Below are 24265 nucleotides of genomic sequence, written 5' to 3' on the forward strand. Positions count from 1 at the left end.
ACCAAGGTCCAAAGACAATGGCAATGACAGACCCACAAGCTCAAGCAGACTGGAGCTCTTCAAACCCATCCCAACTTCTTCCTTTTTACCTTTTAGTCCATCCAAGCTACAACCCTGTTGGTTGGTACCACCCATAACTGAGGTTGGTCTTCTCCCTGAGTTTTCTGGCCTACATGCTAGTAATTTCTGGAAGCATCCTACAAACAGTCCCAGAAGAGTGTTGTACTAATCGGATGGGTGTTTCTTAATCCAATCAAATTGCTGTATCACATCTAATAGTCACAGGAACCACTCAGCATTCTGAAATTGAATGACGTAGTCTATGTACTTTTAATTTTTACTGCAAATATTTTTCTGATCAGAATGTTCCTCCTTGCCATCCCTACTCACATTTACCCTTTGAAATGTGCTGTCCTCTTTGATATATTCCCGGACAGCTTTTGCCAGTTCAGGGAAACCACTTCCTCCACATTAACTGTTTTATTGTAATTTACTTATTTATTACTGTCTGAGCCTACTTCTAAATTGAGTTTCTAGACAAGAGCAATCTAATGTATTCTTTTTTTTTTTTTTTTTTTTTTTGGTGTTTTTGAGACAGGGTCTTGCTATGCAGTTCAGGCTAAACTGGAGCTCACTTTGTAGCCCAGGCTGGCCTTGAACTCACAAAGTTCCTCCTGCCTCAGCCTCCTGAGTGCTGGGATTATAGGCATGTACCACCATGCCCAGCTTAATGTATTCATTTTTGTATCTGTTGAAACCTCAACAATGGCAGCACATAGCTGTACACATTTTTGGAATAAAGGAAGGAATGACTGAGACCCCACACCAAAACTACTGCAGAAGACTTTGTGTAAAAGAGTGTAAAAACACCCTTTTACAAAAAATGCACTAAAGTGTGGCAATATCATTTAACCCAGATCAAGTATTCAATATCATAGAATGAAATCTTGATTTTAAAATTGCTTCACAAAAGGCTGATGGAGATGATAAAAGAGGTCAATGAACAAAATGTTTATACCTGTTTCCCTCCTGTCCACCAATTCTTACTGCTACTCAAATGAGGATAAATTTTAAAAGTTATGTCCTTTTGACATTTGACAATTTACAGTATCAAAGATTTGTAATGCATTGATATTTAATAGTATTGGACATCATTAAGTTTATTTGTAGTCCTATTCAATTTAAACCTTTTTAACATTAGGAATTACTGTGAGGTTATTATTAAATTCTCATTTAGCTCTTGTTAATATGATGATTTTTTCTCCTTTAAATTATGATGCAATCAGTTCTATTGATTTATTGCCTAGTATTGGACCAGTATTGCATTCTTGTACCATGTTCCTTGGTTAATGGCATTATTCTTCTGATAATAACATTTTATCTCCCCTAACATTTCATCTAGGTGTTTTATGTTTATTGTCATGAGAGTAATGAGTTTCTATTATTGACATCTAATGCTTGAGCCACATAACTTTCTTTTAGAAATCACTTAAAATAAGCATTGAATTAAATTTACTTTTTGAACTTGGGTATAGAAGTTCCAGCGCTGTCATTCAAATGATTAACTTTTACCAAATACTCACTTTGTGCCAGCAACTCTTTGTTGTACATGTATTAACCCTATGAAGCAGAAATTATTAGAATCCCTATCTTGGAGCAGAGAAACTGAGACACAGAGATGTCAGTACCCTGGGTCACACAGAGGGTAAATTGTAGAGTTATAATTTAAACACAGACATCCTAGCCCAGAGGTTCCCTTCTTCACCATGGTGCATTATTTCTCCAGCATGTTACAGGGGAAAACAGAAATCTCAAGACATAATTGCTCAAAGAAAGAGTAAAATATAGTCATTGTTCATAACATGTGATTTCTAAAACAGTATAGAATCTAAAGAAGCAATAGCCTACTACTATTTATTTATATAATAATATAGATTGGAGCATCAGAGTATTTAGCTATTAAAAAACTTAAATGAAGGCCTGAGTATGTAGTTAGCAGTAGAGCACTTGTCTAACATCTGCTAGGCCCTGGATTCAATCTCCAGCAATAAAAAATAAAACAAAACACTTAAAAATGTTACCAAAGTAATAATATTTTTTTTTCTTTTCAGCAATCTTGACACAGAAGAACTATGTGGTAAGTTCCTTTAAGACCAATCAAACCTATTACCTCTTAAAATGGAAGAGAATGTTGTCTTATGCATTTCTACACACCTTAAATTAACATCATAGATTGGGAATGCTGGAGCAAAATAAAAGATAAATCAAGAAGGTCCAAAGGATTTATCTTTTTCCATGGGTTTTGCTAAAATGCATATTTGACTGCATAAAAAGTTGGGCCTCATTAATTTGCTCATGGAAGGATACTTGTGTTGTAATCAATGCATTAGTTCACAAGAACTAATTGTCCACAAGTCTATTTTTAAATTAGTGTTAATACAACTTCATTGTTCTCTTCACAATGTATTGTGTATTGTAATGTACTAATAATTTCTATTACTTCATTGAAAGGAACAGTTAGTGTTTATATTGTTTGATCAATTTTTCATGCCCATATCTTGTAAACTGAGCAACTACTTTGAAGATAACAATATGCAATATATTAACCATTGTTATTTTCCTACTGTCTTGTTTTGAAATTTTTTATCATTGTTTTTATTGTTTTTTCTCTTTAAAAGAAAAGAAAACAAGTGATTCCAATAGGGATAAATCATCTTTAAAACTGGTTTAATGGGCTCTTCATTTATTGTTTTTAGTCTATGTAATTGGGAACGCGGGTCAAAGATTAGAAGTATAGAAAAGCAAATGCATCTAAAATCTATTGCTGTTCTGAAAAATAACAGATCACTATGAGACTATTCAATATGAAATAGCATATTTCTCTGAATCCTGGAAGGTTTTAAATTTCATATTTTAAAATAAATAAGTAAAAACATGCCCTGTACAAGTTTGATTTTATTATCCTGGAGGCTTCAGACATTTTTGATGGTTCAGGGTGAGTGTTTCTGCAATTTTTAATTGAATGACAGATCCTTCCTGAATAACTTCTAGTTCCTCAAATTTTAGAGTTTGCCCAAAACATCAAAAAGACTACTTATAATATTTAAGACTAGTTATCTTCTAGTTCAACAAAAAGGTACAATAACACCAAGCGATGTCATGCCAGAACAGTGTTAGAATAGAAGATTTCCAGGCAATCACTGAACAAACAAATATGAGAGCCTTAATATGAGCTTTCCAATTTTCTTAAAACCCCTGTGCTCCTTTTCTTCCTCAGTGTGCACCCCAGGTTCAGGAACAAGAATTCAATTTAAAAGGCAAGGTAGGATTATGAAGAAGCCAAGTACTTTTGTATCCAAGTAGGTCATGCCTTTGATAGTTATGAAACACGAGCAAAAAATCCTGCCGTTGCTTTCATTGCAATCTGGCGGTGGCATCATTCACACATGGTATTACCATGCTAAGTGCCAGAGCAGTCCATATGGGCAGTACCACCAGCTTTCCTGATGAATCGTAGTCTCCATAAAGATGGGGTTGAGGTCCACGCTCATCCATGTGTAGGAGACCCTGTCAGGAAAGCGGAGCGAGAACACGGAGCACTGAGAAGCTGTCTTGATAAGTTCGTGAAGGTGCAAGCACCATTTGCCCTAAATATCTAGATATGTCAGGCCAAAGTAACCAATTCCTCAAATCATTCAGATAGCCATTTTATTTTTTATTTGACTTTGCCTGTGTAGGCCCAGCTGATGAGAAAATAACTGTTATAAGTGCTTTTAAGATGAAAAGCATTTAGCGGCTGTCTTATTTACTACATTGCCTATTATCACTAAGGGATATTACGTTAAATTCTATCTTCTCTTAAAAACTCTATAAAGTATGATAGTGTATTTTCATTAATTATCTATGAAAATGTTTGTCTTCTTTCTATATTAAAGGAACCTAATTGTCATCCTAACCCTGTATTTGTTGAAAAGTCATACTATGATGTTGCCCCATAGTTCTGGTTAAATAACTAGTAGCTGGAGCTTTGTTTAGATAGAATTGCTCTATGTTTTAGATTCAGTGATTGTATTCCCAATCATGTCGTAATCCTCCCCCTTTTTGTTCAAGAATATGCATTTTAATTTCCAGAGTGTAGTTTCTTTCCTCATTATTTTGTGAATATAAAGTAAATATTTAAGTTGGATTCTAATCAAAGCCAAATGCTTCAGTGCTAGCAAGGAAATGTGTAGATTCACACCCCACACAAGCTCCCCCTGTGTGTGGGAGGGACAGCGCTTGGTTGGCATAGAAAGGAGATTTCTTGTGCTTTCTCCTAGAAGCCAATTAAAAATTCCAGGTATCTAAAGCTTTCATTTTATTGCTTTTGCTTATTTTGTCAGCTCCTTCAATTCTGAACCTAGAATTCAAAATCTATTAAAATATTGATTTTTTTAAAAACAACTTTGTGATTTTTAGTTATGAAAGGAACACAATTTAATTACTATTTTTCAAAAGTTAATGATACAAAATCATGTAGGTATGTAAGCTAAAATGTCAAAGTTGTTCTCTTGCTCACCTCTCTTCCTTTATTCTGGTCTCCACTGGTAATGGCTTTGAACACACCCTTCTAGACTTTTTACACTTATATTGGCATTAATGTAAATACATTTATTTCCAACAGAGAGATCATATAATGAGTAAAGCCTCATACTCATCTGTCTCATTTTGCAAAAATGGCTGCATGGTATTCCATTTTCATTCACTTTTCCAGCCAAATCCCTTTAACAACTTTTCAGGTCACTTCATCTTTCCACTGGAACAAGTATTATTGAAGTAAATATTCTCCCATACAGTGTATATCGTCTTCATCCACTTGTATACATCGTTCTGTATGGTAAATCCCTCAAATTGTAATTTCTTACTCAAGGTTTTTCCAATGCACGCACCTGCCAGCAGTTTATAGGTGTGCCTGATTATTCGCTCACTCTTCATACATCATTCTGAAGCTCTTCCTTAATGCAGCTTTTTGCCATACCTTACAACTGTCAGCCAATATACAACTCAGTTTCACCTAGAAAATTGTATTTAAATTCTACCATTGAGGCTTTGTTTTATATTCATGTGATCTTTAGCTCTGATCTAAAAAGCTCATGAGCATAACTATTACTTCCCCAACCCTCCCTGGTTTATGACTGTTTTTATAGCTTTACTAATTTTTGCTTAACCTGTTTGCAAATCTTGGAAGCTCAGAATTTTGAGATATTTCTAGATTGATGAGGAGTAATTGCTATAAAATTCATGTAGCTGAGGTTCTTGATCTGAGAGCATAGCTACAAGAAAGTTTTGTGACAGGTAGGTATATAATAATATATTTTCTCATCGAGTTGGTTGGTTAATACCAAATATTAAACTATTTAAACAAATAGATAAAATCTGTAAATATGATTATAAAAACTGAAGGTACAGGAAACTCGCAGAATAAAACTGTCTTAGCTTTATGTTCAAGTTCCCTTTCAGTGGGTCAGTGCTAGACACCCCATCATACTGAAGATGTCCTCAGCTTCACTGCCAGCAAGACGGGGTGCTGGGAAATCAGAAGACTTTAGGTCTTCTTCCAGTCCCTGAGCACCAAGGCTACCTCGCACACACCACTAGGTGACTGAATGTGATGCATTGAATGACACTGAACTGTACCCTTTAAAATCACCATATTCTTAATTTCTGATACCTTAATTCAGATCATGGGGGTCCTAACTCTCTCTCTCTCTCTCTCTCTCTCTCTCTCTCTCTCTCTCTCTCTGACTTACGCACACACACGTTCATTATTATTATTATTATTTTTTTTTTGCTGTTTAGTCTTTTGCTTGAGCAGTCCTAACAAAGTATATGCTGTGAGACTCACTTAAATTTAGGATGCTTTGTAAAACCAGTTCCCTATATGACCTTTGTGGCAGCTGTGGGTCCTTTGGTTCTAACGTGGGATTCTTAGCCTGCACATGAAAAATGCAACAACGTGGAGGATTGAGGTATAGGAAAAAAAACACACAAAAAAAAACCACAAAAGCCTGTCATTCAGTAAAGCAACACCACTAATTAAGCACAACAGGGAAAGGAAAAACTAATTTTTTAGCATTTTTTAAAGAAGATGTTGCATTGAATGTGAATGAAGTTATTGCTTTCTGATTGATACTTTGTTTAACATGTTTATAAATCACATTTTACTCTTTTATTACACCCAATGTACAGAATTTTTTTACTTTGGATTTTTATTTTTGGTGGTATTAGGGACTGAGCCCAGGGCATTTACACTGAGCTACATCCCCAGACCTTCACACTTTTTATTTTGAAACAGGTTCTGCTAAGTGACTATCTTAGTTAACTTTCCTTGTTACTGAGACAAAACACCTGACACCCAAAGTTAAAGAGGAAAAAGTTCATTTGGCTCAAAGTTTGTTGAGGTTTCAGTCCATAGTTGGCTGACTTCCAGGCAGGTTAGCATGGCAAAGGGGTATCACAGCAGATAAACCATCCATGTCAAATCAAGACAGGCTGATGGTAACAAGCAGCAAGCAAACAAGAGAAGATCCTCTTTCTGTGCCTTATATTCCATCCAGGTTACCAGCCCTTAAGGGAGGTAGCACTGACACCCAGGGTGAGGCACCCTTAATCCTACCTAGAACTATGCCAACAAATCAGTGGACTAATTTAATGATCAGACACTCTTGATCCCACCATCACACACTTAACCTCAGCATCACACACAGTAGATCTCAACCACTTCTGAAACACCCACCTATGACCTCATGAGGCTTTGGGGGGAAATTTAGATGTAAGCCTTAGCGTTCTACTATTGCCCCCCCAAAGATGCACACACATCCCTTTATGCAAAAGGCATTTAGTCCATCTCTAAAAGTTGCCCAATTCCTAATAGTTTCAGCATTGCTGAAAAGTTTAAGTCTAAAGTCTTCTCTGAGATTTAAAACAAACTCTCCTCTGAGAGACCCTGTATAAATGAAGAAAACACCTTCAACAGACAATGGCACAAGATAAGCATTACCATTCCAAATGGTACAAATAGGGGGACACAAAGGGATTGGACCCAAACAAGTCCAAAATCCAGCAGGCCAAATATTAGGTCCCATAGTTCCAAGTCCAGCATTCCTGGCATCCTGTGGCAAGTTATGAAACCCAAAGGGCTTGGGTGGCTCCACCCCTACAGCTGTGGCTGTAGTTTCCAGGACCTCTCTCATGGACTGTCTTTGCTCCCTCCTTGCAGTTTTCCTCAGCCCATCCGCTTTCCTGGCTTTTACAAACTTCTGGGGCCTCCACTACATCTTTGGCTTCCCACTCACAGATTCACACATTGCCCTCTCAGGGGCATAGTGCCCAGCCTCCCAGGCATTTTTCTGAAATCTGAGTGGAAGCTTTCTGATCACTCTTACATTCAGCATTCACCTAAAAGCAGCACCACCTAAATGACACCAAGGTCTACTTACATTTAAAAATCTTATATAATACTCTTTGAGTCTGTGTATATATTAAAATAAAAATGTACTGACATCCCTTGTTTTGCACTTTACATTTTTTGCTCGATTCAACTCAAAATATACTCTATTCTGATTTATTATTTTCCCAGCTGATGAATATTCTACAGCCACATTAACAGCATGCAGGTTCATGAAGGATGTTCTCCACAGGGACTTCATTTATTACAAATAATTGCACAGACAAGGTCAGGCCTTTTGTCAACCCTATCAGAAAGGCAGCATCAGAACCAAGAATTACAATGTTATTCTGAAGCAAGAATTTAAGGAATGAGTAATTATTTAACATTCAATTAATCCTTTCCTTAAAAATCTTTATGAGACCCACCACACTATTTTCAAGGATTGAATAACCAAGAGTGTGTTTTCTTTGTTGTCAAAAATGTGTCACTTGTTTTTAATCTCTGTGTGCACTGACTGTATTTTGACAGCCGTAATCCAGAATGTACTTATTGCTCGCCTGTGTTTTTGTTGTTCTCAGAGGAGTCTTCAGAGTGCCTAGAAAATCAATCAGTGGCAATTTCCACCTGTTATCACCATCAATGGCAGCAAATAATTCCATCTGGAGTATTCAGTAGATTTATCAAGGCAGTTTTCATCAATCACGCCCCAAGGGAGTTTGGTGATCTCAGCTGGCTTACATGTATTTTTTATCATTTCAATTTAAACTTATAAATACTAATATCACATTGGAGAGAATAATAAGCTGCAATTCATCCAAAGAAGAGTTCACAACAATAAAGGCTATTGGTTTTCTAATATCTGAAAGTTCTAGGTTTTTTTCATACATGAATTTCTGTTACGTTTAGCTCTTTCTCATTTTAGAAATGTATAGTTTCCTCTCAGTAAATATTAGGTTTTACATTTCTCTCTGCTGTATTTCAGCTTATAATTTGGGGATCAATCTAGTGTTCACTGCTCTTCATTTTAATCGTAACATCCAATAGGCTATCTGTTCCTTTTCACTGAAAAATGAGATAAATATGGCTTTTGCTCTTTGAAAAACATTTTTGAAATTCCTGAAAGAGAACCACACTAGGAGTAGTCCAGTGGCCAGTCCTGCAGCAAGTGACCTTGTGGTTTGTGACATCACTTATTCTTAACCTGAAGACAGCTTACCTTCCTTAAAAATTTCTCAGAAGAAGCCCCTAAATGTAATTTAACTTTTTTGTAAAACTACTACCTTAGTGAAATCTATGATAATATACTGTCAAGAATGATTTTTCATTTAAACAGTTTTATCAGTCATTCCAGATTCATTTTTCCCTATTTTTGTAGGAAAGAACTGGGTTTCACAAATGAGGGTTACTGTCTAGGGTTTCTTTTCCTTTTTTAAATGAAATTATTACATGGGTGCTTTAGTATCACTTGAAAACCTTCCAGTTTTCATTCATAGCTGACATTTTATTTAATTTACTCATTTATTCAATAAATTATCAGCTGATTTTTGGTCTTATGATTACCTACATCCAGACAGGAATTTATTTCAGTGTTTTCACTTTTCAGAATATTTTTCCCAGCACTTGGGCGAGTATGAGAATGTCCTGGCAGCCCTGGAAGACCTGAACCTCTCCATCCTGAAGGCCATGGGCAAAACAAAGAAAGTAAGGAAATGGTGATGTTTGCTTTCTATAAAAATCTCTTCTTTGAAAAATATATTGTTGAAAATCACACCTATTTCTGAACACATCATGAAAATATTGATTCCTTTTTATATGTGTGTAATTATATACGTTTTACAATTTACTTTTCTTGATCTTAAAGGAGCTATTTTATTCATCCATAGTATGACAGACATCATGTGCCAGAGAATGTACTTTGCGCTGTTGATACAAAGATACAAAAATCCGGTCAGGCAGCTCTGAGTCTGATGAGGACACAAGTGTGTAAATAAATAATCACATTACAGTGTGACAGAAAGAAGCAGAAGACAGGACACCGAAGTCACACTGAAGGATTTAAAGGGAAAGCTAAATCATTTTATAAAGATGTGAAGAATCGTGCGGCTCTCTAGTTTCATAGTCAGAGCCAGGCAGAAGGGAAGTAGCAAGGGGGAACTAGGAGCAGCAGGAGCAGAGGCTGAGCCAGGAGGGCCGCAAGCACTCACGGAACTGAGGATGAGAAAGGGGCTCATGGACAGAGCCCCAAAGGACGTCATGATGTGAGACGGAAGTGGAGCAGAGAGGAGCCGCATCTTTCACAAGGTTTGTTGTAAGCCAGGCTGCATATTTCGGCCTGTATCCTAAATGCAAATAAGCCAGGAAATACAATCTTTTTTAAAAGATTGTGCAATAAATAGTTTGGAGTTGGGGTGAGGATATAAGGGGAAGGTTATTTTCTTTCTCCAATACCAGAGAGAGAAAGAGCATGGGGCGGGGTGGAGGGAGAGAAAGAGAGACAGAGAGACAGAGAGAAAGGGATCTTGAGGATTAAACAAGAGAGTGGAAATAAATATGCAGTAGAATTTTGGAGAATAAAGTTTAGAAAGGCTCCCAAAATGTAGAGCAAAACAGAAGATCAAAGCATCAGCCTAGAAACCCTATACCCAAGTAACAAATTGCACAAAGTGAGAATGAAGAAAACAGAAAAAAAAAAGTGGAATCAGAACAGATTTAGCTCTGGATTTCTTCAGGTGAATTTGGAAACTGCATAGTAACCTTGTCCCTTGGGAATTTCTCTCTGGAATTGAGCATTTTAAAGTGTCTATTTCCCATGGCTGGCCTCTTCTCATTCTGTAGGTGTCATCTTAAACACCATAGCCTCAGAAAATCTTCACTGATTACATACCTAAAGTCATCTCCATTGGAGTATGTCATTTGTTCCTTGCTAAGAATTATCAGCATAAGGAAATATATGTTTTTCTTTATTTTTTTCTGTAGGGAGCTAGAAGAGCCAGTGTGGTTGTTTTCTTATACTTACCCTGAGCCTAGCATAAGACCTGACAATTAAAATGCACTCAAAAAATTGACTGATGCATTAACTGAATGTATTAATTAAATGAACATTCATACAGCTCCAAAAGCTAAATACTTTTGCTCCTTAAAGAAAATTAGCTCCTAAGTTTATTTAAAATTTTTTCAGATTTCTTTTAATAGGCAGAAAAGACAAGGACATAATCTTTCTTGTTTTCTTATAAAAGTGCAATAATGTATGGTCTTTGTCCTTATAATAATACAATGAGGCTTTAGAGAGTTTAGACTGAGATCAACCTGCTATCTTGGTCTCCTTCAGTTACAAAACCTTTGTCTTGGCGCTGACCCGTAAAAATGAATTTGACTCATATGATCATGCTGCTTAATCAAAGAAAACATGCATCTTTGAACTTGTGAAAAATGGGAAAAAGAAAGAAAAGAACTGACAGAAAATAAAATTAGAAACAGTCCCTCAGTGTGACAACTTAAAAATGAGTGAAATGCAGGGTTTTTGACATTTTTCAAGCCACTGGTGAACTGGTATCTTCTCCACACTGTCTGTCACAGTGAAGCCCTCTGAGTGAGACAGCCAGCATTTCTGTTCCAGAGTCTTGGTATATTTTTACTCAGATGAAAAGTTCCATCTCAGTAGGAAAGGCTGACTGTTGCAGGCTTTTATGAAAAATGAAATACAAGCCATTTGTGGTCTATCTTGACTGGCACTACATCTGTTTGCTGTGTCAGAGTGTAGATAAAATGGGTTCTAACTGCTTAACCGAAACCCCGGGAGGTGACTCAGGCCAAATATAGCATGTCATCATTATTTCACTTCTCCTCCTTCTTAATCCCAGCCTTTCAACAGATCCTCATGGGCTACACTGATTATTTTACTTGCTTATTTTTCTGAAACGAAACTTCATATGTCAGATTCCAAATGGTCATTGGAAAGCACTGAAGGTAACTAGAATCAGAACCCTCACACATAGACACCCACACACCCACACATGCACACACATGTATACACACACACACAGCTAGGTTTGCCAGTTTTTCTTCTTTCTATAGAGTGAGTGATAAGTTAACTCACATTATCAATATGTGATATCATTGGAACTCAAAGCAAATTTGGAATTCCAGTTCCAAAGCTAAGATTTGTTGTGTGATATTATAACAGGGACTTAGAAGCTAGCCCTGCAGATACCTAAGGAGTAAGTAAACCTTGGCATCGCTCTTTCATTTTATATCTGTCTCCTTGATTACCTTAGTTGTAGGTCAGATCACTGCTCAGTAAGCACATTGGCACGTTCATGCCTTAAGGAGCGTCTGTCTAAAAACTGATAACACAAGGGTTATCAGCCCTAACTTTACCTCACCTATCTCATCCTCTTTCAACACTGAGGACACCAAGATACGATATTTTCAAGATCTGCAGGAATATTCAGTTGTCAGCTTTTAAATATCCTGTCCCAGATCTCCTAGATGTCTCCACTCATTGTCCTAAATCTGCAGTCACCATGGTTTCCTGGAAAAGCAGCTTCACAGAACAGATCACCTCATGACAAGATTTCCCCCCAAGTGAAAGCACTTACCTCATGATGGAACTGAGGCTGCCTCCATGAGCAGGAGCAGTCATCTCATGGGAAACAATTGCTATAAGACTTCTGAGGAGCTACCTCTCAGAGCCAGTCCTAGATAAAGATCAACATGAGCACATTTTGACCAGGATTACCTACTCTGCCAGCTAAACAAAAACAAAAACAAAATCAAAAAAACCCAACCCTTGTCTTTACCCCAACCCTTGCCTTGTTCTTCTTTTCTATAACCTTAAAGTTCTTGTCAACCCCTCAAACACAGATCTTGATCTCCTTTATCTGTCCTTCCTGGTGTGACCATACTGATGAAAGCTCCCCCACCACTGTCCCTCTCTTTGACTGATACTTGGGGATGGGTGACCATACCTGAACTTCTGGGATTTCCAGAGCTAGGACTTTCTCCCTAGAACTCCACAATGCTCTATAAACACAAATGGTACTCCATGTTTATTGGTAAGACTTAAAGGGAGAGTATTTTAAACTAAAGTGAACAATGGTGTTCTTAATTATTTAGGATTTTTTGGTCACCTTATCAGTGTAGCCATGGAAAATTTCCAAAATATAAGTGTGTGTGTGTGCATGCCCAGAGCTTTCTTCTAAAAGTTATTTTTCTAACAGGCACGTCTTACACTACATCTTCAGTGTTACGGAGGAAAAGATAAATGACTTTGAGCACAGCCGATCCTCTGTCCCTCTTCATTCTTGCATCCATGTTGCTTCTCTCTCTGGTATCTCTAGACTCCTTCATCTCAACTTCACCATCTCTCCTCTGTACCTAGTTTGTTGTTTATAGCACTTAGGACTCCCTGGGTTTCCTATTCCTTTCACATGTAAAGATTATAGTCTTTTTCTTTATGTCTTACAATAAAAAAGAATTACTAATAGGTCTTCACAGTTCTATATGTGTGAAACATTATTAATTACTACATTCTATGCAGGATTTATCATGAAAAAAACCTCTTTCAGGCAGTGTATCAGAGCTGAAATGATATTGTATGTGGTAGTGAAAAATAATCTCGTAGATTACATAAAATAAGCATATTCACTCTTTATTATAGTTTCATTGTAATCCTGTAAGTGTGGGTTAAAAGTAAAATGAAAAATTATTTTTGATATTCTGATATTCTGAAATTATTCTGATAGAATAACTATCAGAAAACATTTTCCAAAAAGCTTGGCATCTCCTTTGTTCTCTGAAGTGATCCCTCTTTTATTTGAGTGTTTAGGGAAGTAGAGACTAGGAACATGGGAAATAGTAGAGAAGCATCTTTAGGTCTCATCTGTTGGCCTGGTAGGAGCGAGGAAGCCTGAAAGTCTGTCTTGCTGTGTTGGCCAGACTTCTTTGTCCAGCACCTGGTAAAGGGGAGCCCCAGTAGTTGCAAAGGTCACTCTGTTAAAGCCTGAGGGACATGATCCTGTCAGAGGAGAGCCATGCTTTGCTCAAGGACCCTGCAGTGCCTGCTGACTCAGAGAGTGAGAACATGACGGGACAAGAAACCCACTCCCTCCATAGCAGGGAAGGGCAGAATACAGATGAGCCAGCTAGCCCTTCCAGCACACGCAAGCAAGATAGCGGGGTAATCCAAAGGCAAGAAGAGGCCTGGCTAGGAAGGAGGTCCAGGAGGACAGGGACCAGAGGCTCATATCAAAGTCTGGGCAGGCTCAGGACTTGGGCTGGCACTGGCCCAGCAGTCATATTGTTGATTCTTTGTAGCCGTTGCTGCAGCCCCACAGTGCGCCTGGCAGCCCACTGATTTCCCTGAGCCAAGTCCCCACACAAGGCCTAACGTCTGCTCTTTCCTGCCAGCTTAGGGCTTGAGTAGCTGTGAGGACAAAAGGGATGAGGAGTATCAGTGACTGCAAACTAGCTTTCATATAGTGCCTTGGATGTCTCAATGAGCTTTAATGTACATTACTTTATTTACTCTTTATAACATCTTAGTGGAGAATGTCTGACAATTGGTAATATTCCCATTTCGAAAGTAAAGAAACTAAGTCATAAAATGTTTAGTTGATTTATTGGTATTTTAAAGAGAGATATCTAAAGCAAGTAATTCTCATTTTGAAATGTTTAACTTAAAATTTTTTGTGGTTTCATATTGAGCATATTACAAATATCACATTCCAAGTTATAATCATGACACACACACAAATTTCTAGGTTTAGAAACCTTTGATGTGTGTGTGTGTGTGTTTATGTGTGTGTGAGAGAGAGAGAGAGAGTAAGCCCTGGATGGGTTCTCAAAGCATCCAAATAAAAGTCTATTTGATTGTTTTTAACCCAATAGCTGATTATTCTAGAACTATTTTTTAATAAGCTATCCTTTGTCCATTCATTTGAAACACCATAATTACCATTTGCTGAATATTTATTTTAGATGCTAGCTTTATGTCAAGGTTCACTATGTTGTCCCACTGACAAAACAGTGTCTTCCTATGCCATTGGCATATTATTTGAATTCTGAAAACTTAGGTACATTTTAAAATGTGAAAGTGTAAGTCTTTCCTCACCGTTGTTCTTCCCAAAGAATTTTTTCCCTTTGCTTTGCCGTTGTTGCATAAGTTTTAAAACTGTTTTTCCTTATCCTACAGAAAATTTCATGTAAAATTGTATTGATTTTCATTAAATTTTGCAAGTAATTTTGAGAGAATTGTAATCTTAGCACTATTACCCCTTTCTGCCAGGTGCACCCCCATTTCTCCATTTATTCAGCCTTCCTTTTTTACCTCATTTAAATGCTTCATAGAGGTTCAAAACATTTCCTGTTCAGTCAGTCCATAGATGTTTTATATTTTGGTTGCTCTTATGAATGTTGTCTTTCTCCACTTTTATAACTTAGTATTGGTGGAATATTGAAAAATGACTCATTTTTGTACACATATTTATTCCACCTGTAATAGGCCATTTGTCTTGCTTTGCTGATACTCCAGGTTTGAGCACTGAGATTTTCAGATCCACACATTTCATCTGTCTTTCAGAGAAACCCGCCAATCTGTATAACCTTTAGCCTCCTGACTCATCTCCACCAGTTTTCTGATCTGAACTCTGAAGCTATGCTGTATGTCTACTGTGTTTTATAAGGTTTCAGGTTCTACTGCAATGCTACAGGCAACAAAACATTGTGAGCCTGCACTTTAAAGTATTATATTTTAAAGGAAGGAGATCATTTATATGGTACCAAATATAGCTTTTAGATCACAAAATACTACAAATGTAAACTTGTGAAACATTACTAGATTGTCTATCTTGTCATCCAAAAAGACAGAAACAATATAACAGTGACCAAATAACATATTAAATTATTTGTTGCTAAATTAATAAATTAAATTGATTTACATTAAATAATAGACTTGATGCCCCAAAAGGGAGAGATTGGTGTTAACTGAGCAATCAGATAAAAGTTCATACAGGGGCTAAAACTCTATGTGATATAGTAAAGAAAAGATAAAAGAGTCTGCAGATAAAGAGATTTTTCACCTTTCAAGGAACTGGTTCTAGAGGCCGATTCTTCTAGAAAATGGTTTCAGGTCCAGAAAAGCTGTGGTTATGGATGGATAGGGTCAAGTCATTGCGTACTACAGGCTACAACATTTCACCTGAGTCAGGGTTTCTCCAGTGGGTGAGAAACCTCACAGTGATCTTGCAAATAATACTTACTTGACATGAGTCAAAATAACTCAGCAGTGAACTGGAGATGTAGCTTGGTGGTAGACTATTTGCCTAACAACAAATTCCTAGACCTGTGATAATTAGAAGTCCCAAGTCAATCTGTGGTATACCCCCCAAGGCACAAGGTCCCCATTAACAGTCACTTTTTAATGATTACTTTCTATTTCAGACACTTCTCCCAGTCCCTTCTATTCCACCCCTCTCCCTCAACAGAATTAAGATATAGGGAGAAATTGTTTTTGTTCCATGTCATGTACCTATGACTTTCAATAGCTGTTTATTTCCTTCCTGGAAATCTTTTTAAATTTATCTTTCTTAAATCATTATGCAGAGCACTTGCATTCTTAATAGAAAATGGAAATTAATTTTCTGCTTAATGAAGTAATGAGTACAGTGTGCACTGTTTAACTTAAACAGAAAAGTTGGTTTACTTTGCCTAAGGATATAGTCCTGAGCTAGAGTTGCTTGAATGAACTCATAGCTCTGTTTCTAAAGAACTGATCTTTGAAGTGTTTAAAAGCTAGATTCAGGAAAGAGAAGTTAATATAAACTTACATGGGGGATACACAACAGCATGTCATTCCTTCTGTCATGAAAATCAGATTTGATATGACTCATTTCTTTTGTCTGAAGTGGAAAAGTACAGGGAAAGAGATTAAAAATTGGTCTATGTTGTATTTTTCAGATCTGACAAGCATCAATTATTGTCATGTTGAAGCTGTTCTTCCTTTGTAGCTTGCCGTTGCAATTAAAAATACTAAATATCATTTGACGATTAAATAGTTTTGCCAAAGTCATTATTTTGACAGTACATTCAAAAAGAAAATAAATGCACGCAAAACTTTCTTACAGGTGAGGTCACGGGACAGGAGAGCTCCTGGACCTACAGCTCTGTGTTATGCTTCTTTTTGAAATGATTCGTTCAGTGACCTTCACCTGTGTAGTAACACGGTATGTAGCTCTGGCAGCCTTGAGGATTATGAAACGACCTGGAATCTTAAGAAATCTCTGTTAGCGTTTCCCTAGATTTGAACAAACTTCCATTTGAATCTCTGATTTGGATCTTACTCATTTTTCACCAACTCTCCCCCAAGTGGTCTGGTTTCTGAATGTATGGGAGGGAGATGATTTCATTAGCTGTGCACAGAGATCTCAGAATACTGATACATGTGTTACTTTGTGGAATCAAAATACTCAGAAGAGCTTTTAGTTTTCCTTGTCAAACCATCACCACCATCATTATCATCACAATAATACTAATATAGCAAAGATTTACTGAGGCATTACCACTTACCAAGCACAATGCTAAAGGTTTTTATTTTGATATAATATTTTATCCAAATGTTTTATTAGGTTCTGTGACTATCTCTGCAGCAGTAGCGTAATGCAAGACTTCACACAAAGCTTTAAACAGAGTTCATAGGAGTGGTTTAAACCATTAGCAGCAAGAACAGAAACTAGGAAAGCATCATTTTGTCCAACTAATCCAGAGCATTATCACGGAGTAGATAACCTTTCAGCTCAGTTTCTATAGGCAAAGACTGCTGGGACACTGTGGGAGCGGAAGTCACTTTAAACAAAAGAAGTAACAAAAATATTGTGTAAGATACACCGTGCTGTTCATGGAAACGTATGGAACATAGTGTGTGTAAATTGTGCAGTAGAGAAGGGAAGGTAAATACAGTGATTAAGATGTGATATGTATTTGTACTCATTCCCCCAAAAGATAATTATGATGGATCACAAACACGTACTAGTAAGAAAAACTAAAATATATAAATAAATCATGAAGTAATTTTGAACATTTGTGGGTATCAGCTTGAAAGGTGAATTGGCTGCAGCAGAGGAACATTGAAAGTTTTTAAACCAAAGAAATAGAGTTGGTCACATAGTGGTCAGTTAGGAGAGTTTTTACATATCTTGTACATACTTGTTTGTCCTGGGACTATCACCTCTAAAATGAGGATAACATCAATAATAATGTTAATCTCCTTTCTTTGAAATTTATCATTCATAGTCTCCACTCTGTATATATTTGATAATATGTCATTCAACGTATTTTTATGGGCTTAGAAAGTTGTTGTGTTTTTTTTGGTTTTTGTTTTTTTTTTTACTATTTGTCTTGGTTATTTTTCTCTTGTTGCTGAGACAAAATATCTGGATTCCAAAATTAAGGCAGGAAGGGTTTATTTAGCTCACAGTTTGTGGAGGTTTTAGTCCACACTCAGCTGGCTCCAAGGCAAAGTAGCAGATGGCAGAGGGAAACAGTTCATGGCAGCAGAAGATAGCAAACTCAACAAGAGCACAAGGGGAAGAGCAGCAAGCAACCTCTTTCCTCCCTTACATTTTATGCAAACTATCCACCCTAGGGTGGGTGTAGCACTCACATCCATAATTCCAACATTGGACCAGGAATCAATCATAAACTCTAGAAGCCCTCCCCATGACAGCATGAGGCTTTGGGGGGACATCCGGACACAAACGATGACACTATTCTCAACAATAATTATTTATTCCCAAGAAGAAAATTTTCCCTTCAGTTTTAAAAAAAGGCATTTTTAATCAAATTATTTTTTTGTTTGTTAGCCACAGAATGAATTAAGAAAGACAAAACCAAGGTTTTCCTGTTCAAATATATTTTTATATGATACAAGCATAGCAGATGAAGGCCAAGAATTTTTGGTTTACAACAACAAACAAAACAGCACTTAAACAAAAATGTTCAGAAAATATTTGTGAGAGGATTACTGTTTTCTCAGGAACATCAAAAATGTAGTTTATGACTCTTCCTCATATGATCATATAATCTTTCTACTTTCTTCTGACTATCAGTGTTTTGGCAAATGTGAGGCTGTGAGTTTGATTCCCAGTACCAAAAAAAAAAAAAAATTAAATGAAGTTGAGGTGGTTGAGGTGTTAACTCACAGGTGTATCTCTGTTGTGAGAAGGAAAAGTACTACCTGATGGTTCAGTCAGATGTGATCAATAATAACTGTCTGGTTATATAAATATTTGATATATCATTATTTCCATCTTTTTAAACAACATTGGGTCACTGAGGATTACTCCTACCATATTTTCTTTGTAATGTATATAGTAGTAAAATTATATAATAATGTGGAAAAATTTTAAAGGAGAAAGAAATGGCCCCAAATAAAAGGAACATTTTCATGTTTGTGTCTCCCTCAGATCCTTGCCAACTACCCTTTCCTTATCCCATTTAAATCAATCACCCAGTCCTAATGACTGCATCTTTCAGTATCACTCCCATCATCCTTTGCCTCTCAACCCACTGTCCAGGTCATGTTAGGTAAACACACACACACAGGGATTCCTCCTCACAGACATTAATTCATTATTTTGTGACAGACCATAGTCCCACTCCTGTGAGATGAAATACATTTCCAGAAAATAAGACTGCCCTTTATTTGCCTAAAGTCTTGCAATGGCTTCCCATTTCCCTCAGAAGGAAGTCCAGAGTCTTTGCTCAGAGTACCCCAGGCTCACCAAAATCTGAGTGCACCCCCAGCTTCTGGTACCCTTCCTTGCCTATCTAGTCCCACCTCTTGCAAGTCCTTACCATGTGATTTTAATCAGGAAACTCAGCCAGTTACAATCCCCCGAGTTCCGGATAGACTGTCTCCCAACTGACCCTCGTCACAGAGTCGTCCTTCACTGCGCATGACTTCCCCTCCCTCTCCAGGTTCTTCAGGCCTTCTGTTGCTCACTTGCTCTACATATGGCTGGTCCTGAGCTATTTCAGGTGATGCTGCAGGACTTAGCTTGTCACTTCCCCTGGGAAACTTTTCTTGATCTTCCAAGGGAGGGTTGTTTGCTCTGGAAGCACCTCATGCATTTCCCCCTCATGGCTCCTTTCACTTTTGGTCTATCGCCTCAGCTGTCATGAACTGTACTACAATTTGGGGCTTCAGTGAACCCAAAGGACCATGTGTTAAGGGTTTGGTCCCAATCTGTGGTGCCAGTGGGAAGTTATGGAACCTTTAAAAGATGAGGCCTAGTGAGAGACCTTTATTTAGAGCACTGAGAGAGTGACCATGAAGGGGAGAGTAGAACCCCAGCCTTTTCCTCTTGGATTTTGCCCCCAAGGTAAGTAGTTTTGCTCTTCTACACGCTCTTGCCATGAAGTGCTGCTTCCTCAGAAGAAGCCTAGAAGCAGTGGATCTACTACTCACTTTAGCAGGACACACAGCAAAATGGGGCAATGGGTCTACCTGACCACAGACTGGAACTCTAAGACTATGAGCCCAGATTAACCATTTCCTCTTATAGACTGACGATCTGAAGTATTTCTTATAGCGTCAGAAAGCTGTGTGTATTAGGCAAGTGTCATATCCCATCGCATCACCAACAATTACCACTAGGGTGAGTTAAGGCCCTGAAACAATTTTTAAAAATATCTTAGTTCCCTGGAGAACAGGATATTCTGCAGGTCACCGCTGATCATGAGTCAACTGGAAGGGAACAGGGGCTCAGGGACCCCCTCCGCAGTTCTTCGTAATCTGGAGAGCCAAAATGGGTGTCTATTCCAAGGTGAAACATGAGGAGAGAACAGGTTCACAGAATTTCCACTCAAGGCTGTGTCAAGTTTTTGGAATGATTGCTTCTCAGCAGCAATAGCCAAGCCTAGCACTTCACGCTTGGACTCCCAGCACTCTGAGAGGCTGAGCATGAGGATTGCAAGTTCAAGCCCAGCCTGTACAAGTTAGCGAGACCCTCTCTCAAAATATTTTTTTACAAAGCTGAGCATGTAGTCCAATGCAAAGCCCTTGGTGCAACCCCCAGTATCAAAAAGGAATAAAAAAAAAGTGGCAATAAAGTGCTCTTGAACTCACTACTCATGGGGTAGAGAGAGCCTTTCTCCAGCCTCCCTGGATCCCACTGGTGCTGGATGCAATGAGCAACCCCCCGGCAAGAGGCCACAGAAATGCTGTCGCCGTCTGAAGAGGTCTGGAAAAGAGAAACGATCCACAGTTTTAATGACAGTGCTCGTACAGTTTAGCATTTTGTAAAGGATGCTATTTTTGAAAAGTTAAGATCAGTATCCAGTTTTACCACAGTTGGATTTTTTCCAGAGTCCATGATGTTGAACTTGCCTTTAAGGTGGTTTGATTGTGACACTCCCTCAGCTCATGCTCTTCTGTTCTGACATTTCAAGAGCTGTAACCAAGATTATATTGTGGCAGAACATGGTAGGCGCAGGTGAGTAATATTTTTAGAATTTCTTAAAAACAGAAGCCTCATTTTCATGTGAATAATCTGAAGAGCCAGGAGGAAAAAGAGAAAGACATATATATATATTACAAATATATAAAATCAATTGATAGCATATTCTTAACACTTCCACTTCTTTCAAATAAATATTTTTAACAGTGATAGCGTTAATCAGAACCCAATTTCTTCTTAACATATAAGAAAATATATGACACTATGCAAGGGTGAAACCATTTTTTATTCACATGCCAGTTATGCTTTTGAGTTCTGCATAGTTATTCTGTACATAAAATATGAACAACAGCTGGGCATGGTGGTACTCACCTGTCATCCTACCACTCGGGAGGCTGAGGCAGGAGCATCGCTACAAGCTTGAGTCCAGCCTGAGTTACATAATGAGTTCAAGCCCAACCTGAATTACGTAGCAAGATCCTGCCTCAAGAAAAAAAAGATGTATAGAAAATCACCTTGGAACTATATAAGTCAGGCTGTGTACAAAGATGTCTCTGTAGGAATAATTTTATATTCAGTTAAAACTTCATTTGATTTATAGCTCTGCTCGGTTCATTTCTATTTCTTCTTTTGTCAGGTGTGAATATTATACTTCCTGTCCAAATATGTTTTGAGAATAAATTGAGACAACCTATGTAGAGTCACAAAAGACTATCTGTTATCTTTTTACTCCCAAGATCATACTCAAGGTCCAGTCTTTGCTTTTAGAAGCAATTGTTAAACATGTGACATGATGCTTTCTACATGTGATAGATTATTTCTTAGAACAGCAACAAAAACATTTTTTTTCTACAAAGTAGAGGACAGAATTCCAAAGAGCAGAAAACCAGTGGTCAAAATAAAGGCTTGGGATGTTCATCTTCCAGAAAAAGTTTGTAAGTCAGAAGTTCACCATCCAGATTTCTTTAAAAAGTGAATAATAACTCAGCGTGCTTTATGAAACTTCCTTTGATTGTCAGGATATGCAGGTAAGCTAATCTAAGAAAAGCAAATTAATAGTTGAAGCACACGGACTTATTTCTGGGAGAACTTTGGTCTGATGAATGTATAGAGATGCCTGCATGTCCCTGAAATGCTACTTTTGGGCAGAGACCCATATGATCATGGAGAGGCACAAATGTCATCAATAACAAAATTATAAAACTCACAGAAATTAATTCATGAAAGTATAGAGGAACGACTGAAAAAGAAGCTCGGCTCCTCGTCAGCCATCTTCTTATTAATGTGATCAAAACAGATCATCCACAGTGACAGAACATGCACTCCTACAACTGCCTCGGCAGCACAGAGGCGCAATGTGGGACCTCACTACCGGTTATAAATAGCTCCTGGAGCTGAATCCAGTGTTTCTGGTCCCACAGGGAAAATGCAGAAGTAGTTACAACCCCAAAGAGGCACAGATGTCCTTTGAAAAGCACTAAACAAACAAACAGAAGTCGTGTTCACGGAGAGAGTGCTTCCATCCACCTCATTTAACTGAATCAGGAAGAGCAGCCACCATGTCAAGGTGCTTGGTGCCAGGAGCAGCTCAGCAGGGGATGAACCTTAGCCTCTGCCTCCTAATCAAACAAACCTTTTTACTAGTGATTGCTGCGCTGTCCTGATCACGTTGTTGCAGTTTTCTTTTTCACCTTTGCCAATTTGATAGAGAGAAACAGACTCGGAAGTTACGTGAGCCCTCTTCCCTGCGCTGCATGGTTTTATGCAAAATAGCTGTATCTTCAGCCTCTTTGCAGAAAGGAGTACTGTGGGAAATTGGTCTGTGGCCATAGGGAAAAGGCTCCCTGGAGAGGTACTGCATGGAGTTAACCTCTGACAGCAGCTGGAAAGAATGTTTTCCTCCTTTAATCCTTACTCTCCGCCCCCTTTTGTATTTTCTTATGCAAATCAGAAACACAATTAAAGCTCAATGAGCTGATCATCAGTGGGAGGATAATCTTTTCAAGTTACTCATTTTAGACAAAGCGGAATGTAGAGTCTATATTATATGTAGCCCTAGAGACACTTTGTGGCTGAATCTTAAAGAATTAACAGGTACAAAGCAGCAATACAAGTTCCCTACTTCAATTACATGCTAAATTCTTGGCAACCTTTTCTTTTCTATTTCCATAATCTTTGTGGGGTTTCTTTTAGCGGATAGTTAGGATGCAAATTCACTACAGTTCCAGCGCACCTTATCTGCAATTCCAAATTCAAAAACTCCTGAAAACAGAATGTTTTGGGTTTGTTATTGCTGCTGTTGTAAGCTTAGTACCAAAGTCTATTTGGTAGGAAAATCGACTTTATATTCAGGGCTTTGTTATAAGAATATTAGTGTGTTCATGAGAAGGCACTGCTCTAGATCCTACTGTAGATGTAATATAATATGTGGTATATCTGTGTATTCCGTCTTCAGAATGTAAAAACATTTCTAAACTTTAAAACACCTCTGACCCCAGTGGTTTTGATGAAAGACTTAATTTTGATGGCTGTTTTGTTATATATAGTATGACAGTAGATCTTCTAATTATTTTTTTCAGACCATCAAGTTATTTACCTCACCATTGTTAAGAAACAATGATATTTTATGTTTAAAAAAACAAAAGAAAGAAAATTACAAACTATTTGACAAGTTTATTGCATTTCAAGGAGCAATAGAATTGCATAGACTAGTGAAAATTAACCCCTCATGCTCTAGGGGAAAATGTGGACAGATTTATTTACCTTTCAAAAATGACACATGTGTGGGACAATTAATTATGTTTGCAATAAGTGTACTGTCATTAATTCATCAGGAATGCTTTCATTTATAGGCTTCATTTACTAAGAGAAATTGGGAGCTGCTTCCCCGTAAGTCACTGCTAACAGATGGTGAGATGGCTTTGGGAATAATCAACTGGTTTAAAGAATAATTCCTTTTTATATTTACTATTGCTACAGGATGAAATTAATTATGTATTACATCTTTACAAGCTCTTTATCTTCTGTAATTTTCCATACTAGTTTTCTTACTTGTAGCCTGTATCTTCTTAAAAATGTAAACAATATAGCCTCAAAATTGTCCTAAATATAGAAATTCCCTAATCCAATCACAAATAAGAAAAACCCCTAACGATATACTTCAGTATAAGGCTGCATTTTGAACAGACAGAAAAGGTAACTGTCAGGCCTAGCTAACTCCTGTGAGAATGATTTTAAGAAGGAAGAAAATCAAAGCTTACCTCCCACCTCTGTCAGATCTCACCTCCCTCTTAAGCCACCACTTGGAGCCCTGAATCCAAATGAAAAATACGGCCTTGTGTTTAAACTTGTAGTTGGATAACTTATGGATTCATACCAACGT

General features: G+C 37.6%; 1 protein-coding gene across 1 annotated transcript in view; it reads left to right on the forward strand.

Moving 5' to 3' along the window:
- The window catches only part of Necab1 (N-terminal EF-hand calcium binding protein 1), a 164060-nt gene that overhangs the window by 86578 nt on the left and 53217 nt on the right, over positions 1-24265 (forward strand). The window contains exons 4-5 of the mRNA XM_005381766.2: positions 2112-2137; positions 9033-9130. Of these exons, the coding sequence (XP_005381823.1) occupies positions 2112-2137; positions 9033-9130 (124 nt within the window). The remainder of the gene's footprint in view (positions 1-2111; positions 2138-9032; positions 9131-24265) is intronic.

This window comes from Chinchilla lanigera, unplaced genomic scaffold, assembly GCF_000276665.1.
Source record: "Chinchilla lanigera isolate Chin_1 unplaced genomic scaffold, ChiLan1.0 scaffold00016, whole genome shotgun sequence".
NCBI classification, from domain to species: domain Eukaryota; kingdom Metazoa; phylum Chordata; class Mammalia; order Rodentia; family Chinchillidae; genus Chinchilla; species Chinchilla lanigera.